This window comes from Sceloporus occidentalis, unplaced genomic scaffold (assembly GCF_023333645.1).
Source record: "Sceloporus occidentalis isolate IW3139 unplaced genomic scaffold, rSceOcc1.0.p SCAF_90, whole genome shotgun sequence".
NCBI lineage: Eukaryota > Metazoa > Chordata > Lepidosauria > Squamata > Phrynosomatidae > Sceloporus > Sceloporus occidentalis.
Window position 1 is genome coordinate 3,305,765 of NW_028317070.1, and position 18,746 is coordinate 3,324,510.

Consider the following 18,746-nt stretch of genomic DNA (forward strand, 5'->3'; position numbering starts at 1 on the left):
TACATCTACTGCGGTCCACTATAAGTGCTATTATTGTCAAGTGAAAGCGTCTACGAGTAACAACAGCTCAGCCACGAACCAGTAGACTGCGCACAGATCTGGGCTGCCAAGTGCTGAAGTGTGAACAAATCGCCTGCACCTCTCATAATTCCTATACACCTATACAGAATTCCAAACTGCTTCTAGAAGCAACATCAGCACAAGCATTGTACGTTGGGAGCTTCATGAAATGAGTTTCCTTGGCTGAGCAGCTGCACATAAGCTGAAGATGACTGTGCGCAATACCAAGTGTCAACTGGAGTGGTGTAAAGCACATCTCCACTGGACTCTGGAGCAGTGGAAACATATTATCTGAATTGATGAATCACACTTCATTATTTGGAAGCCTGATGGGCAGCATACAAAGACATTTTAGACAACTTCGTGACACCCTTTTGGAGAAGGCTTGTTCCAACAGTACTGTGTTCCTATGCACAAAGCTAGGTCCATAAAAATGGTTCCATTAGTTTTATGTAGGGGAACTTGAGTGGCCAGCACAGAGCCCTGACTTTAACCCTATTGAACACCTTTGGGATGATTGAAACTTCATTTGCAAGCCAGGCCTGTTGTCCAACATCATTGTGTGACCTCACAAATGCTCTTTTGGCTGCATGTGCACAAATTCTCAAAGGCACACTTTGAAATCTTGTGGGAAGCCTTACCAGAAGAGTAGGGGCTTGTAGCTGGAACTCAATATTAATGCCCATGGTTTTGGAATAGGATGTCCAATAAGCTCATATAGGTGTGATGATCAGGTGTCCACATACGTTTGGTCACATAGTGTTAGCTGTTCAATTCATTGCCTGAAATAAAATCAAACCCTGTGCCAAATAAGTCCATTATCTTGAGCCTGAATACTGCCAGGATTATTTAAAAACTGCCTGTGATTTCCATAAAACATTGTACTTCCTGCTTAGTTTATTTTCTAGATGTTAATTCTAGGGATGCCAAATGTTATATTTCGGTATTGCTTGTACATCTCCAGGCTCAGAGTCTGCCTGTCCTCATTGGCTTGAGATTTGAGCTTCACCTAAACAAATATTTCATTGCAACATGTAGAACCTGTATTATTCCTCTTTATCTAATTACTAACCGATGAATGGAGCCATTATGGATGTTATGCTACAAATGTTTATGGGCCGTGTTTTAAGTCTTGATTTATTTTTCTGGTTGCCTTTCTAATGTGCATTTAACCCTTTCTGTCCCCACTGGGTAGTGCAATGCCAGATTAGTCTGAATCACTTTATGAAATCAAAATGCAGTCTCGGATTTAACCACAGAAAATTAGAGGCTGGGTTAATAAGTCTTGTATTTTAGTGGAGTGTTAATTATGTGGCTTTTCACCCTGTTAGCTCCAGGGATGATTTAAATCAATGATCATCCATTATTCTATCATGTGCTTATTGCAACGTGCTGTGTGATCTGGTTTATAATACGAGGCCAGTAAGCGAATGCAGCTCATTGGGATAGCTCTGTCATTAGGGGACACTGGATTTGGCTGATTCACTCATTAACACAGCAGATCTGTTTATGTTGTTTGTGTGAAACTGAGGGATGAAGATAAATTACATGGAAGCACAAAGGCACATGTGTAGAACCAGGTGTTCCTGAAAGAAAGTATGTTGACTCAATTAGTTTAGTTCATTACTTGTAACTGCTGTGAGCAGTTTATACATAGTGTATTTCTACGAACAAGTGCACATTTTTAACGGGGAAAGACAAAGGTGGAGTTAATAAAGAATGGGAAATGACCAGAGAAATTCTCCTAGACAGCTATTTTCTACTAAATTGTTAATTTATCATTCACTAATGCTATCTTGGGTAATACTGTATTTGCTCGATTATAAGACGACCCTGATTATAAGACGACCCCCCAAAATCAAAATATTAATTTAGGAAAAAAGCAAAGCCTGAATATAAGACTACCCTATAGGAAAAAAGTTTTACTAGTAAAAATGAATTCATGTAAACTAATTTTCATATTTAATAAAAGCTATGATTGAGAAAAATATATATATTTTTTTATTTCCTTTTATTTGCCAACCTTTCCCCCCCCAAGTTATGCACATCTGCCCCCAGGCTTGCCACTCTGCCCCCAGAAATGCCTTATACCCCCCTATTTGCCACTCTGCCCCATGATGTGCTTTTTAACCCTCTATATGCCACTCTGCCTCCAGAAATGTCTTATACCCTCCTATATGCCCCTCTGCCCCATGATATGCCTCATACCTCATATAAAAGGCATATCATGGGGCTGAGTGGCATATAGGGGGTTAAAATGCATTTCTGGAGGTATATATATATATATATATAACTGCTAACAGCAATCACACTCCTATCAAGCCAAGGCAGCCAGTACATGTTGGAACCTGGGGATGATAGTAGTGTGATTACAGCCTCCCTATGCCATGCTACCACCACCACCCCCCTTACACATCCATGCTATCACATACACACTCATTCACAAACATTTAAATACTCATTCATTCCATTAATCACACATACTTGCTCAAAAACCCTTCCCCACCCCCTTACCTGAACTGCAGATCTCCCACTCGCAGACTTCTGCAGGGGCCCGGCTGTGCCAGCAACTTCTCTGGCCCCGCCCCCAGAGGAAGGAGGGGGGAGGTAGAGTTATGTGAGGACGCTGCTAGCTTCTAGTGATGGAAAGTTCGGATCATTAAAGTGAATCGGATCATTTCGATTCATTCACTGAAATGATCCGATTCATGATCCGAATCTTCGGATCACTCAGTGTGCCTGCACGGAGTTACTGTTTTCCAGTAACTCCGTGCAGGCACACTAACGATTGGCCCCGCCCCTTTCATTATGAATCCTCCCCCCTGCCTCCAGTGATGTCAATGAAGGCAGAGAGTCGTTCAAAGATCCGAATCTTACAGTGATCCGAATCTTACAGTGATCCGGATCACTGTAAGATCCGGATCACTGTAAGATCCGGATCACTGTAAGATCCGGATCACTGTATGATCCAGATCATTGTAAGATCCGGATCTTTGAACGACTCTCTGCCTCATTGGCATTCTAATCATTCAGAGAATATCACCATACTGTTATAAATAATACATTAATAATCACTGCCCCCAGGATTTACTTTCCCCTTTACCTGCAACTGCACCTTAAGCTAACTTTATTAAATTAATTAAATTAACCCTCACCATTAAATTAACCCTAAACACCCCATCAACCATGACTGCCCCTAAAATTAACCCTTAACACCCCATCAACTATGACTGCCCCTAAAATTAACCCTTAACACCCCATCAACCATGACTGCCCCTAAAATTAACCCTTAACACCCCATCAACCATGACTGCCCCTAAAATTAACCCTTAACACCCCATTAACCATAACTGCCCCCAAATTAACCCTAAACACCCCATTAAGCATAACTGCCCCCAAATTAACCCTAAACACCCCATTAAGCATAACTGCCCCTAAATTATCCCTAAACACCCCATTAAGCATAACTGCCCCTAAATTAACACTAAAGACCCCATCAACCATACCAATTTATTAGGTAATTTATCTGGAGTACATGCAATTAATTTAGGGGCCGTTATGGTTAATGGGGTCTTTAGGGTTAATTTCAGGGGCCGTTATGGTTAATGGGATCTTTATGGTTAATTTCAGGGGCAGTTATGGTTGATGGGGTATAAGGGTTAATTTTATGCTGATGACTGAGGGTTAATTTAATTAATTTTAATAAAGTTAACTGTAGGTGCAGTTATAGGTAAAGGGGGGCCAAGTCAGGGGAATCTAAATCCTGGTGTGAACATTATTAATGTATTTATTTATAAAAGTATGGTATCAGTAATATTCTCTGAATGATTCGAATCTCTGTAAGATTCGAATCATTCGACTCTTCGGATCATTCGACTCTTTGAACGACGCTCTGACTCTATGAGTCATCGTTCCTGTGTGAATTAATGAGCTGTAACCTGACCCCAGAGTCTGTGTCTGAGTGCTCTGCAGATGACTCACAGCTCTAGGATCAGGTTACAGCTGCATGATTCACAGACTGAACCGCTACAAATGAATCGTTCAGTCTAGTGAACCGATTCATCCGGATCACTAAAAAGAACCGGATCAAATGAACGATTCGTTCATGATCCGGACATCACTACTAGCTTCCTGTTCTCCTGCTGCTAATAGCAGAGACGCTGCTCGCGACCAAAGCCCGGTAAGCAGCCTGGCCCCAGCAGAATGAGGTCTGATTAGAAGACGACCTCGATTATAAGACGAGGGGTATTTTTCAGAGCATTTGCTCTGGAAAAAACCTCGTCTTATAATCGAGCAAATACGGTATTAAGTGATCAACATTAAAGACACTTTCTAAAACAATGAATGCAATTAACTTTAGCTTTACCAATTGTATCAATTTACTGAAGCACTGGGATGAGTATGCTGAGCAAAAGCAATTCTTTTTCTAGTGGAACAGACCTGGCTCTAGTGTTTTTAGGTGAGCTATGGGTGCATGTGGGTGCAGCTGTCATGTTCTTTATTATATTTGTAAGAAAAATGAAGCAGAGAGCTCTGAATTATCATTTCTATTTCATTGCTTTTTCATCGATCACTCTCACACTCTCTCACAGTCTCTCACACCTGCTCTCACTCCCTATCAATGTCTCTCTACCTTCTCCGCTGACTGCTTCCATGTTCCTGTCTCCTTTTCCACAGGTCTGTTGACCAGGCCTTTCAGAAGGTTTCCTCAGAAAGGCAGACTCACAGTGCACACCCTCTCCTCCCTTTGAACGGGGGGAAGGCTGTCCATGTGGTGCGCTCCGTGTCTCTGTCTTATTGCAGAAATACTGCTAGAAGCCAGAATAATGCTTACGGATTCGCAGAGAAACAACTGAGCAACATATTTCAGCAAGCCACGGTTTGGCCAGCCCTGTATAATAATAATATAATTTTACTTTCAAGCATTAATCGTAGGCTACTAAATGTTTATACAATAATCTGTATGATCAGATAATGCCAATAATGCACTTCTTACCACATGCATCCTAAAAACACTCCACACAAACACAACATGCTATTATACACTCTACATATATCCTAAAGACATGCCACGCTACTTATATGTAATTTCCTATATATCCTTATCTCAATGCCTTACAAATCTTCTCTCTATAGAATATATATGTCTATTGTACTTATGTGCCTATTTATATAAGTTGCTTTGTCTGAGGATTACAGAATTTAGAGAAACCAAGGTGAATGTTTTCATACATTTTCATTTACTTACATAACTTGTGACAACTTACCTTGAGCTGTGACATCCAAATCTGAACTGACTGAATTGGCAAGGATATAACTTGTATATATTTTTCATATATTTCTCAACAGGAAAAACATAATATGACAAAACATATTTATAAAGTAAAAAATGTGATCTGTTATGCTGGCAATGTAATCATTACTGAACTACGAGTAATCACTATAGTATAGTATAGCAGTTACACATACCCACTTCTAAAGTTCTAAAGAAGTAGAACTTCCATCGAAATCAGTAACATATTTCTGCTGACCTAGCATATGTCAAGCTTGAAACTTCACCTACAAGAATATAGGTTACATTGAGGTTTTGAGACAGACAGTTCTAAGTATATTGCAAACATATATAAAAAAGCTTGAATTTAAAAGTAAAACTAGAAGGGTCTCAAGTACCTGCTCTGCCCCACTCAGAATTAGCAAGTATCAAGTGAATGGGGTGAGTGATATGGTGTTAGTTATTTGTCAGTTTGGAGCGTTATTATAGTAAGAATCAAAAGGTGTAAGCCACGATCTATGACTGTCCGGCATTTCTTCAATTCACACTGAGGCCTGTTTGGACACAAAATAAATGAACAATATTTCACTCAGTTGTATGAAATCAATAAGGCAATAAATCCTGAAAGTGAAACCTTTGGTGATTTAAATATGCTTTTACTTGCAGTGACCAGAGAACTGTCAAAGCAGGTTAGGCGTATCAGAAACGAAAGGGAATTCAGTGGGAAATTATATAAAAAAATAATTGGGTTATTATCTCCAGGTCAGTATCCATCTTTTCCGATTCTGTGTCAAAGGAAGAGTATATGCTCGACCGTCTTAATTATCATGCTGACAAAATGTCTCTACATTTTGAGGATTTCCAGAATGCAGTAATATTTCCAGTATTAGGATGATGATCTGGTCTTTGGAAGGAAAGCCATATGTGTATGTTGGAGCAATGTTATTTAAGGGCTTACCCCAGCACTAGTTTCACTATAGACCCCAATACATTTTACTGCATGTAAATTGGTTCCGATGTTTATTGGAGTAAGAAAATAAATGAAATTTAAAAAAATTAAAATACAATTTTGGAGACCAGATTGTTCCTTGAAGTTGTTTTCCCTTATGGTTCAATTTTAAAGCATTTCTGTTTTGTTTTAATTCTCTTTTTTCATTCGTTGCAACAGTTTTGAAAATAAGAGCAGACCATACATTGCCTTTTTATATCATTGGTTATTTAAGCTCAGGGGGAGGGGGTAATTTGTTTCCTCTAAGAACCAATTTACCTGTTTTAATTTTTTTTTCTTTCGGATTGTTTCATTGCCTTGTTCTTTTCTTGATTTGAAGACAAATTTGACAGCTGCTAATGAATTACATGCTCAAACTCTTAATGCATTATGCATAGACAGGCTTAACAATGCCAGGTTTAATGTATAAAAGGTTTTTTAAATTACTCTAGTTGATCTGTCAGTTTCCAATTACAACATTGCATGCGTAATGAGGGCTTTTGATTGAGATGCCATATTTCAGAAAGCAGTTACTTTGTTGTATACTTAATTAATAATGTGAATGATTTGCCCACCATCTCTGTGCCGGTGAGTTTATCATTTCATTGACCTCAAGCTGGCTTGTACCTTACTTCCACCCACACTTATGTGTTTTGATTACGCCGTTACAGCATCTGCCGTCTCGTTCACACTAGAAAACCTGCTAATCTCTGATGTAGATTTTAGTACCTCGTTTAGAGTACATTGTTCTAAAATGCTTATGGATCTTTTACCAGGCCCAGTCTACATTTATTAGAACTTTGAGTAGGACACCTTGTTCCCCCATTTATACAGTGACAGACTTTATGTCATATGTGACTCAAAGCATTAACTCAAGTAATAATGGGCATGTTCCTTAGAGTTATTTCCTAATGTCATCATTGCATACATAGAGCAATGTATTGGTGATTGAGATGAGAAAATGAACCTGATGTAACAAGGGTGATTTTTTTTCATTTTTACTTTTGTCATTAAGCAATCAAGGGAGATCTAGATCTGGTCCATCATTTTCCCGGGCGCCATTGTTATACCACTGTCATAATTCTGTAGCACTACTTAGCTTTGATTTTATTTCCCAGGTTATTTTCCCTCTTACAATTTCTATGCATATTAATTTGGTCATGAAGATAGCTGCACTCTCCAGTGTGAGATTGCAGTTAACTCCTCATTAATCTTTATGATTTTCTTTCTATACATTCAGAACTATCAGATAATTGAGATCAGATTATGTAATACTACCTAGGGAGTAGGGAATCAATCACTATCTCTAATTTCTTATGTGAAGACTGAAAAGAAGGACCCCCCCCCAACAGATTATGCAATAAACTCTAGCCATAGAGAAATGTAAAAGCTTTTAATAGCTAGACTATGAAGCCTGTTGCGCCAGCTGAATAGATAAACAAGTGGGGGATCTTTGAAATACCCATAAAATGGCCAATGTTGTGTTTTGGTTTAATCAGCAACCAAAAACTGATTGACAAGACATAAAGAACGTGTACAGCCTCAGTAGTGGTAGGAGTGGGTGGACATACAGAGACAATCTGGGGAAGGACACGTGCCACATTAAAGGCGGGGTGTGCATATTTTTTGAGCTGGGACTTGCCAAATTCTGACCATGTTTTTCAGCATAGGTAGCAATGGTAGTTCTATTACAGAGTGAATGGTTCCTTCTTGAGTAGTGACTAATATTGTTTTTTTTTTTGTTAAATAATGCGTACGTGTCTGAGATACTCACAACACCAATGTCACTATTGGATCTGCCACTAAAGGGGAAGTGTAATGCCTCATACAGCTACATCAATGATGAATGCTTAATAAAGTACTTTCTATCTAATTTGATATGCATTCTTGTGAAAAAGACTTTCCTGGTGAAAACAGTTCACTGTTCACATAAAACACCAATCGGAAACTTCCATCAAAGTCAATGGGAAAGCTATTCAGCAGTGAGAATGCGTTCAGTTCCTGCAATGAAAATAGCATTTTGTATTTGCTTACAAAAAAAGTTATTTTAAAAATGATAGTTATCATGTATGTTCCATTGCATGTGATGACTGGAGCGTCCCATTAAGAATATTGACACCTGCTGGTGAGCACCCAGTACTGTGACAGATTCTTCAAAATTGGTCAGCAAAAGTGTATGAGTTTTCCGATAATTTCTTCCTGTGTTTTGCCTTCCTCCTGCGATGTACATTTTACTTCCAACGTTCACATTTTGTGTGTGCAATTACATGTTGCATTAGGATCTAAAAAACGATCATATTAGATTAGAAAAACATTTATTTGACAGAGGGATTAGAAATGTGCGTATGAAACAATTTATTGTGTAGCATTTCCAGAAAACTTGATTTTCATATAACTACTTTGTTTTTACCTCACATTTAGAGATTATGGACATAGTAATTTTTTCCTTGATGTAATTATAGAGGACAAGATTATTTTGCAGAAAATTGTCTGGAGTACTTGGAATCTGGCCATTTAGAATGTGTTCCTTTTTCCTTGATATTTCATGTCTTTAGAGAGATACTAGGAATGGTTTGAACACAGTATTTAATCAGCAAAACATGTATTGTTACAGTTATTGTGTTTGTGTATGGAAATGATTAGCCAATCCAAGGCTTTTTTAAATATGTTTTAAATATCTGAAGCATATAATTTCTGTGTACCAACTAATTTATTGGATATGATGTCATCAAATGAATCATACTTTGTTCAAGAACAAAGTAAATGCTGCATACAAAAACTCGAGATCAGGAGAATCCTTAGATTGTATTTATTCTACAGTTGAAACTAAGGTGAATTGTGTTTACCTTATTGTGACTGATTTTCATAAAAAAATAAACATCCATTAAATATTTGATAGACCCATTTAGCCAAAAAAAAAGTTGCTTGCATGCCTACCAATAGTACAGTATCATAGAATATATTAATTTTTGTTCATATTTAGCTTGAATTAAGCTTTGCAGAAAATGATAATGTCATAGATCATACCTTATCATGTTGCAGCAAGGTAAAGGTAAGTTGGCATAGAAATACAATTACCTTAAGGAACTTTAAATGGTTACAGACAAAATTCTGGCCATAAAATATGAATGAGCACAGGATGAAATCCCATTATTAGCAGTGATAATCTGCCTATTATAACCTAACCCTAAGACGTAGCAGATGTATTGTGTTATTTCTGGAGATAGGTATTTTCATTGTGTTACTATTATGAATGACCATAAGACAAATCTCTCATTTGTGTTAAGGGTTAACTTGGCTGACCAAGCTTAACTCCAATTGCATGCCCCTGCATGCTAACGTGATCGAAATGACTCTGGGACTTGCCTAGCCTCACTTCGAACAACAAATATAGCTTCTCCCTAGAAATCAAATCAAATAAATAAAGATGAACTTGTGTTCATATTTTATTATAATAGTTTGCAGTAGAATAGTAAAGAAAATTGCTGTATTGGAGTCAAATAAGATATATGCGCTATTACCAGTAACAGGGGCCGCCACGATGTGAAACAGAGAAATGGGTTAAGAAAGTTTGCAGAAACTTTAGCTATGTAGTGTGTGTGCGCGCACAGCCTGAGGCTAGAGAGAGATGGTTGAGCAGTCTTTGAAATAATTACAAGCATTAGTAGAACAGGGTATATGGATTTATTTCAGTAATAGAGACTCATTTATATAAGCACTCATCAAGTAAAGCAAAGAGTTGAGCGATTAAGAGGGGAAGTAAGGACATCTCATTTTTCAACAAGAAAAGACTAAAAAGCAGCAGTAGGAGAAAATGGAAAGAAATCCAGTTATACTCCATGGAGTTTATTTGATTTGGTATATTTTGATAATGTCAAACCACTGTACTGTGTAAGCTGACATAAAGGTCTGTTTGATAACCAAGCTTTGATGTACGATTATTACCGCAACACAACCAATGTTTTGTTAAAAGAAAATGAAAATTGTGATTCCTGGAAATATTTTAAAAAAAAAGCGCTGATGATATGGACACTTCTTAGTTCATTGCTATCTTTTCTTTCTGGTATGATACAGATTCTAGGAAATGTCCCATTTTGATAAGGTGTGTAAAGTGTAAGTTCGATAGGAATCATCTTAGGTATAGTACATAGGATACAGCCTAACAATGTAAGTTGGTGTTCCCCATGTCTTAAATATAGATGAACGCCTACCGGTATTTGTAAATCTTCCATAAAAGAGTAAAAAGTAGGCTATGAATATATATTGCTTCTACCAAAAGGGACTTCAATTTCTGTGTTGTATCAATTAACAAAAAGAGGGGGGAAAAAACTTAAATTTTAACAAAACCTGCAGAAAATCACAAAAAGTAGTTGCTATATTTAATATGTTAAATATTTTCAGCTTACACCATAGTGGAGCAAGTGAAATAAAAGCTGATACCATCCAACATTAAGTTAAGTATAACACCAATCCATTAAACCTAAGGGTTCCTGGACAGCAGTTAAGATAGACCATTGTTGAGGGTCTATTAGGAGTTCCTGGTCTAATGTGTCAGCACTATAGCGATTAATACATAGTTATCAGTTCGAACAGGATGTAACGTAAATAAGGAGCAAAGAAGAGTGAGTGAAACCTTATACTATTAGGGACTTAAAGCACTTTGGATTGTCAAGGATAAACACATAGTATAAAAGAGTTATATCGTAAGGAAAATATAAAGTTATGTAATCCATAATTAAAACTGAAACTTTTATAAGGGTATACCAGTACACTGCCTGTGCAAAATGACATTAATACTCTAAGTACCATGTTTTAGAAGTATGCCAAGGTGACAACAGAAATTCTGCCTTGGGTATAGAACAATGGCTATTCAAAGCTCTTCGCTCTCAGCGTAGGTTAACATTAATCACACACAGACAGGTACTGGTATTTACTGACATCTGTGCTGATGGTATTCAGAGCCCTGTCTTTGCAGGTCACCTATCATCTTTCCGCCCCTTGCTTGTAAGGTTGTGTATGTTTTGAGCAGTCTGTGCTCCAAATAACTGCAAGTGTACTTTCATGTGTGAATGTCGTTATAATGTACAACCGTGACTAGTGATATAATAATATGATATCATGATTAACCAGTGTATGCTGATAAGATGAAAGTAAGAAGGCTCATGGGGCAATGTGAGGGTGTTTCCTGATGGGCAAGCCACCATGCTTTAATGTATTATATGCCTAAAATGTCATCCTGTTAAAAGAGTTACCATTGCAGCCGGTCAGTTGGTTCATATCTTCATCAGATCATTTGGACTTCTACTGCAGAAAATAAATAACAATGGAATTGAATGAAGACATTAACTGAAGCAATTATTCAACATTTTTAGGCACATGCAGTATCATTTTATAGGAGTGATGGCTCCTGGTATTTGTCAAACAATGAGAAAAGTACCTTCTTGTTTTGTTTGCATTTTTTACTATGTATAAGTTTGTTCATATATAATATAGGAACAGTTCTGAAATATGATGCGGTACCAGTAGGTGAACCCAGGTTATATAAGTTGTGCTAGTATATTCCCTATAAGCAATTGTTTAGTAGTTTGCTCATTTCTGTCTTAGTGGCGCCCAGTGAGTTGTGTCAAATTTATATTGTCAGATTTTGGTACATTTTACTTGAAATCCTGGCCTTTAAAGCTCTGTTGTTGTTTAGTTTCCCATTAGACTGTAACAAAAACTGTCATGATAAAAGTGTATGTCTCTCTGGTAATTGCCTTCCTTTCTTTATACGTTATTCTCTTTCCAGAAACTGGAAACAAAATGAATTCTGTAAATCCAGAGACCACAGAAATTGGTTTTCATATACTGGTTCTGAGGTCGATGCTTAACATCATAAAGTACTTTGTTCTAATCTAAAACTGTGTTATTAGGACTTTATGAGACATCACTATGCTTTTAACCGATTCACCACTATCTGAGATTTTATTAATTTACAACATCCTGGAATAATAGTTTGTATATTTGTATCTTGAACCAGAGCACATGGGTGGCTAGTTAGCTTGACTTCAGGCCGTAAAAACTGAACTATGTCCTTTTCAAAATTTGCCACGTGAATTCGCACCCTAGATACATGTAATAAGTACCTTTTTTAAGTTTTAGTTTTGCTTCTAGATACATATATCCTGGAGAGCAGAAAAATAGATATTTATAGTATAGTCTTGCTGGACGTTCTGTTCCTATTAGCACCCTGGACAGGGCCTAAGACATGAACAGTTGGACAGCTACTGTAAATCATGGTAATTATGAAATAAATTATCCAAGTTTGGATATGGAAAATGTTTGGCTCTTAACGTAATCATGCAATTTTAATGTTCGTTCTGAAAGACTATGATAAAATAAAATGTCTCAGTAGATACATATTGTTAACTGATTTTAATTAGATCTAGTTACTCTGTTTTATTCCTTACTAAGTAGTAGAACCTGTGATCAATTAAGTAAAAGGATTGTGTGTGGGAAAGTGAGATGGTGAAAATCCTCTTCTAATTGCATTTGTAATATCGTATATGCCTACTCTGACAGGAGCTGTTATGACATTTCTGTGCAATTCTCATGAAGGTCAGGGTGACCTTGAATAAATGTTAAACCATTCATTGCCAAAGAATCATTACTGTGCTTGCTGGATTGCATACACAGTCCAACACTACTTAATTGCAAAAACGGAGAGTAACCTCTCTTTCATGGTTTCTTTCATGCATCTCGGTGCATGGTTTAAAGGATATATATAATATCAGTAAAGGATCTCCGTGTGTACATAGGGGCTTCAACAACAAACAAGGAAAGTACATTTTAAAGGGGGGAGTGTTAACAAAGAAGGTCATAGTCTGAAACTAGAGGGTCAGAAGCTTAGATGTAACGTAATGAAGTTTTACATTTACTTAGAAGGTAGTAGCTAAAAGGAAAATTGTAGGGGTTAATACAGTGAGGGAATTTAAACCTGAATTGGATAGACATAAGATGCAATGCTTCCGTGTAAATGTAGTCATAGTTGGGAAATGCAGAATCTTTATTCTGTATACTAATTAAGCATTATATAACTAATAAGCATTTTATTCCAATCTTATATGTGCATGTAATCTAAATATGCAATATCTCTAATTTGGATTTATGAGTTCTCCCAGGGGGTGGCTCTGGGTTTCTAGGGTCCCTCAAGCAAATACATTTGGAGCAGACCCTTCGGCTAATGCAAGGGATGAAAAGAATAATTACACATGAACTAAGGAACACAATACTTAATTTACACTCCTTCCCAGACACCTACACTTTCTACTAGCAAGGAAAAAAAGTTGTGAGTATATTCAAAACTACCCAAAACCTGCAAGAATCCTTTGATTAATTATTCTGCTAATAAATAATGCATTTAAGCAAGCTGTATTGCACCAGATACACTACATGAAGAGGTATCTGACATAGTACGCAGATAAAAGCTCTTCACGTTTTATATGGATATGCTGAAAGACATAATAACCTATGTATACATGTTGGTTATGTTAATGTATGACAGCCCTTTTCTAGTAAATGTATAGCAAACACAGAAACTGCATAGCTGGGATTTATTCTATGGACCCGTTTTAGGTATGTAATGTCTATGTGATTGGCTATATATAAGTGTAAGGGATATTCATCACTATGGCTTATTCAAGAACATGGAAATATTCAGGAATCTTGCACTTGTGAAGAATCAATGTTTAAATGTGTGTGGTCAGTGCACTGTAACATAATGGTAAATAGACATAGACATTGATGTACAAGAGGATAACATAGCTTAAATACCTTTAAACGGTACTGTACTTACTCTTTGTCTCATTCTCCCTTCGCTGTCATTCTTGCTGGTTGTTCATGTTACAATACTTGGCAGGCAATCAGGCCCATTGTGAAAGTATTATTCCACTGGCCTATGGTGAAGGATGATGGATCAAAACATGGGATATTAATAATAGAGTCTTTGTCATAAGAGTGTTGAAACATCGTAGTGTCTGTGCCTATGGGCCTAAATATATGTTTTGTGTCAGCTCTGTTTAAGTAGATATACGAGTTACGTTTTGTGCCACTTTATTGCACTATTAATCTCCACCACTGTATTGTAGTTGTTATCTGTACTGTAAAGAGACACCATTCCTTTTGGAGATGACAACTCTTGGAAGCTTATGTGACTTTATACCATTTTCTTTGTTGACACTAAAAGGATGAGGCCTTCGGCTCAGGCCTCCATCTTCTCTTAAACCAACATAGTCATATCCCTTTCTTTATATTAAAAGTATACATTCACAGTGCATTTTCCATTTGTGAAATATTTCTTATCTTTTTAGCAACAAGGCAAACAGAGATGAGACTATATTACAACGGAAAACTGCAGCAAGTGCGCCTCCTCCTCCGAGCGAGGAAGCTGTGTCTAGCAGTTCTGAAGATGACTCTGGAACCGATAAGGAGGAGGAAGGAGCAGTTTCCCAGCGCTCCACACCTGTAAAAATGACAGATGCTGGAGACAATCCCAAAACAGCAGAGGTAATTATACATATGGCTATTAAATGAATCTTAGCAGTTTTTTTTACGTATAAGAGTTGTCAGTGAAGTTGTTAGTTATTATTTCATATGTATGTATAATAAAACTCTTCATACACTAAATAAATCATTTAAGACATTTTTCCTTTTAACAATTGTTCCTGAACACAGCATGCATTAATTATACATTGCAGATTTAGATTGTAATATGTAAAGTTAGGGTCTTGTTAATTTGTTTGCACAACCTAACGTCATGAAAAAAAAATGGCCAAAACTTAAGGACATAATAATAAGTTTTTTGGGCCTGGACTCTGCTCTTTCAACAGGAGCCATATCACCGGCATAACAGCTTTAGTGTGACAAATATTGGTATGCTTGCATGGTTTGAATGCCAGAACATAAGCAAGGCATTCCCTTTCTGGCAAATACCCAGACGGATGCTGTTGGGATCTCTGGTGGCCTCCCTTGCTGGATAAAGCACGTAATGGGAAAAAAAGAAAGAATAAAAACCTTAGAAACTGAAATCAAATTGAAAATGCATTTTGATTATATAGACCCCAGTGACATTACCATGACATCATGAAGGGTGTTGCTTGAGTACAGAAGAGGTTTAAGAAGAACCCTAAGGGATCTCTGGTCAAAAAAGTTTAGGGGGCTATAAAATTATTTTTAAAAATGTTGATAAAATAAGTAAAAGGGAGTACTATAAAATTGCTAAAACATCCATACATCTTCCACTATAAGTAAAAAAATTAAAAGAACCATTAGCTTCCCCGCAAATCAAATGTTTTTTTTTTTTGTTTTTTTTTTTAAAAAAGCTAGGGATGTTGCTAAGCAGAAATTAAGGGGTTTTTTTAGCAGTGGTATCAACTCTGTGAATTATATAAGTAAAATTACAAAAATATGTTTTAACTTTTTCTCAGTCTTTCTAATATAATATTCATGCTAAATGATCAACTGTACATATAGAAATTGTATTGTTATACAGTGGTATCATCATAATTAATTATGTCCTTAGTAACCTTTTTTATGCTTGTGAATTCTTTGCTAAAATCTTACCCAGCCCATACTTAAAGGTGCCATCTGTGCTAGGACATGCCTTGTAGGTAGGGAATAGTATAAAGAATCCTTTTTTGCTGCTTTAGGTGAAAATTCCTTTCTTCAGTTCTGAATGCATTACCTCTTGGGGTTTTTTTTTGTACAGTACTATACATGAACAGGTCATCAGACAGCGGTTTGTATTGTCCTCATATGTATTTGTATAACTTGATCAGATACTCTCTAAGATGTGTTTTTCTGGGGTGTTCCATTCCCCTTTTTTTCATTTTGTAGACATCCTCTACACTCCATATTTAATAAGGGGTTTTACTGTTGACTTTATACATGACAATATCTTACTAGCCTTTGCAGCAACTCACTGACACTGAACACTGTTACTATGTCCATAATTATTACTTCTCATTTAATAATTTCCCTAACACAACCACAGTTAGGGTATAATTTGTACATTTATTGCACATTTTTTTTCCAAAATTCCCAAAGCATTTGTTTAAATTAAACACAACAACCTCTGAACTTTTTTAAAGCCAGTTTTCAGTCCAGATGTAAGCAATATAGCCTAAGCCTATCTCTATCAATTTGTACAATAGGCTTTTATCCGGAACTGTATCAGATACATTTAATAAATCATATCTACTGAAACACCCTGATATTTTACTTCATAGAATGAAGTGTAACATATGTACATCATAAAAAACTATTGACTCCAACCAATGGTTCTGTTAGACAAACTGTCTTCCTGTATATTATCCCTTAACAGGTTCCCACATTCCTTCGCCACCACAAATGTCAAGCTCATTGGGTCTGTAATTATCTGGCTGAGATTTTTTATTTATGGGTTAAAGGTTCTGTTCTATCTGCCCTCTGAATTTAACACTTTAGTAACTAAATGCAATATTAGAAATATCATACTTGGTACTGTTGAATGCACAATTGGAGAACAAAGAAAACTGAAAGATTCATATAATGCACATTATACTAAATGCTCCTTAGGCACAATGACTTTTACTAGCTTTATTGGATTGTACTATTTAAGGCAATGCATATGTTGACATTTGTTTTAAAAAGTATATTATACTTATTACAGAACCTTGGTCTCTCTGCTCTGCACCTTTGGTACATCAATGTTAATGTGAACCTGTTTCACTATGTATCACTTATTAATTATTTTATGGGATGTGCTGACAGATTTAAAACATTAAAACCACATCCAAAGAACAGATATTGTGGTTTTTAGCAACTAATTCATCCTTCTGACAAACGATTGTAACAAAAGTCTAGTCATACTCTTGAATATATGTATTGTATGAAGCGCTGCTTAAATTGTTGGCACTATACAAATAAAAGATAATAATATTAAATCAATAAATAAATAATAAAAGGCAGAGCATTTCGAAAAACTTTGGGCATTTTACTGTCAAGTAGCATTGGTATCTATTCACTAAAGAAAATGTATGCATGATATCACCTGCATGTTACATTAGAAGGATTACTTTATGAAAACATAAAAGAATAAAAACATAAAATCAAGGTTTTTTCTTTCTTTCTTTCTTTTTTGTTTCTTTCAATAAGTGACATGTATTCTTATTACCCACCAAGATTTGGGGGCTCAGTGTAGCGTATTGACTATGGCTAAAGGTAGAGCTCATTAAGAGAATTGGTTCCCTCCATGTTAGAATTTGGTTTTAGTTTAATGTTTATCAAAACTGTGCAATGTAAATAAGTCAATAATTCTTTCTAATTTACTTTGAACACAGACTGAGTTGTCCTACAGTAGATGTCCATGAGGACAGTCTAGAATTGAGAAAGATTTCTTTTTAAAGCTTGCCACCTTCCCAAATCATAATCTTACATCCATCTTGGAATGTTCTCTTACTGATTATTTTAAACCCATTAATTTATTCTAACTGATTGTTGGAAGCTCATACATTCTGGAGAATTGATTGAGACCCTTGATTAATAGGTAGGGATAACCAAAGACACAAAGCTGAGTTCTGCTGTGATAAAATTAGCCAACACTGTGTGAGTATTAAAACGATATTAAAATTATGGACATTTTCCAAGGTTCTTTTTGTGAGAAACATTAAACTCTTATATTCTGGTATCTTATAAATATTTAATTAATAAAATTTTTGTTGAACAAATAATTCTCCTGCTTATTATTGAATGCACCCATACAAATTACTGTATATTCTGCCTTTTCGGATGGAGAGCACTTTGCTTTGATTTTTTTCCCTAAAACAACCTTCTCTATCCCACAATTGATGTATAAATAAAAAGAAAAAAAAATCAGTTACAAAAAAGTGTCCCAGATGATCTTTGTAATTTGCTGTTCGCACACACTTTTCATGGCAAAAAAAATCCTGTTTTAGTAGCACCTCTTATCTGCTTTGGATTGTTGTTAACTTAACTTGCCTTTGACCTAATTATTTATATGTGTCTGCTCCAGCACGTGCAATGTGTATGCCTGGCTCCTGTTAATATGGAAGCACTTTGATGTCTTCAAAAAACTAGCTAGTGACATTTCCAGTTAAAGGCAAGGCTCTTCTGGTTTAGGGCAGTTTCTGTATTCAAACCTATGTGGTTTATATGATTTAATACTTGCTTCAGAGGTAGATCACTCATTGTTTGTATTTTTAAGTCAAACCTTTCCAGGAAGCTTATGGCGATCAATGTGCAGCCTGATGTCTGTCACTGGAACCTTTCTGATGCTCACTTCACTTTATTCAATTTTCAATCATTATTAGGAATTGCTATCAGACAGCTTCAACTGTGATCAGAATGGATATGAAAGATTTCTTCTTCTGTTCCTGATATAATGTAATT

The 18,746-nt window shown here is 36.3% G+C and overlaps 1 protein-coding gene across 1 annotated transcript in view; it reads left to right on the plus strand.

Moving 5' to 3' along the window:
• The window catches only part of LOC149284617 (polyphosphoinositide phosphatase-like), a 123,089-nt gene that overhangs the window by 72,280 nt on the left and 32,063 nt on the right, over window positions 1-18,746 (plus strand). Inside the window, exon 21 of the mRNA XM_089496466.1 lies at window positions 14,669-14,864. Within this exon, the coding sequence (XP_089352592.1) occupies window positions 14,669-14,864 (196 nt within the window). The remainder of the gene's footprint in view (window positions 1-14,668; window positions 14,865-18,746) is intronic.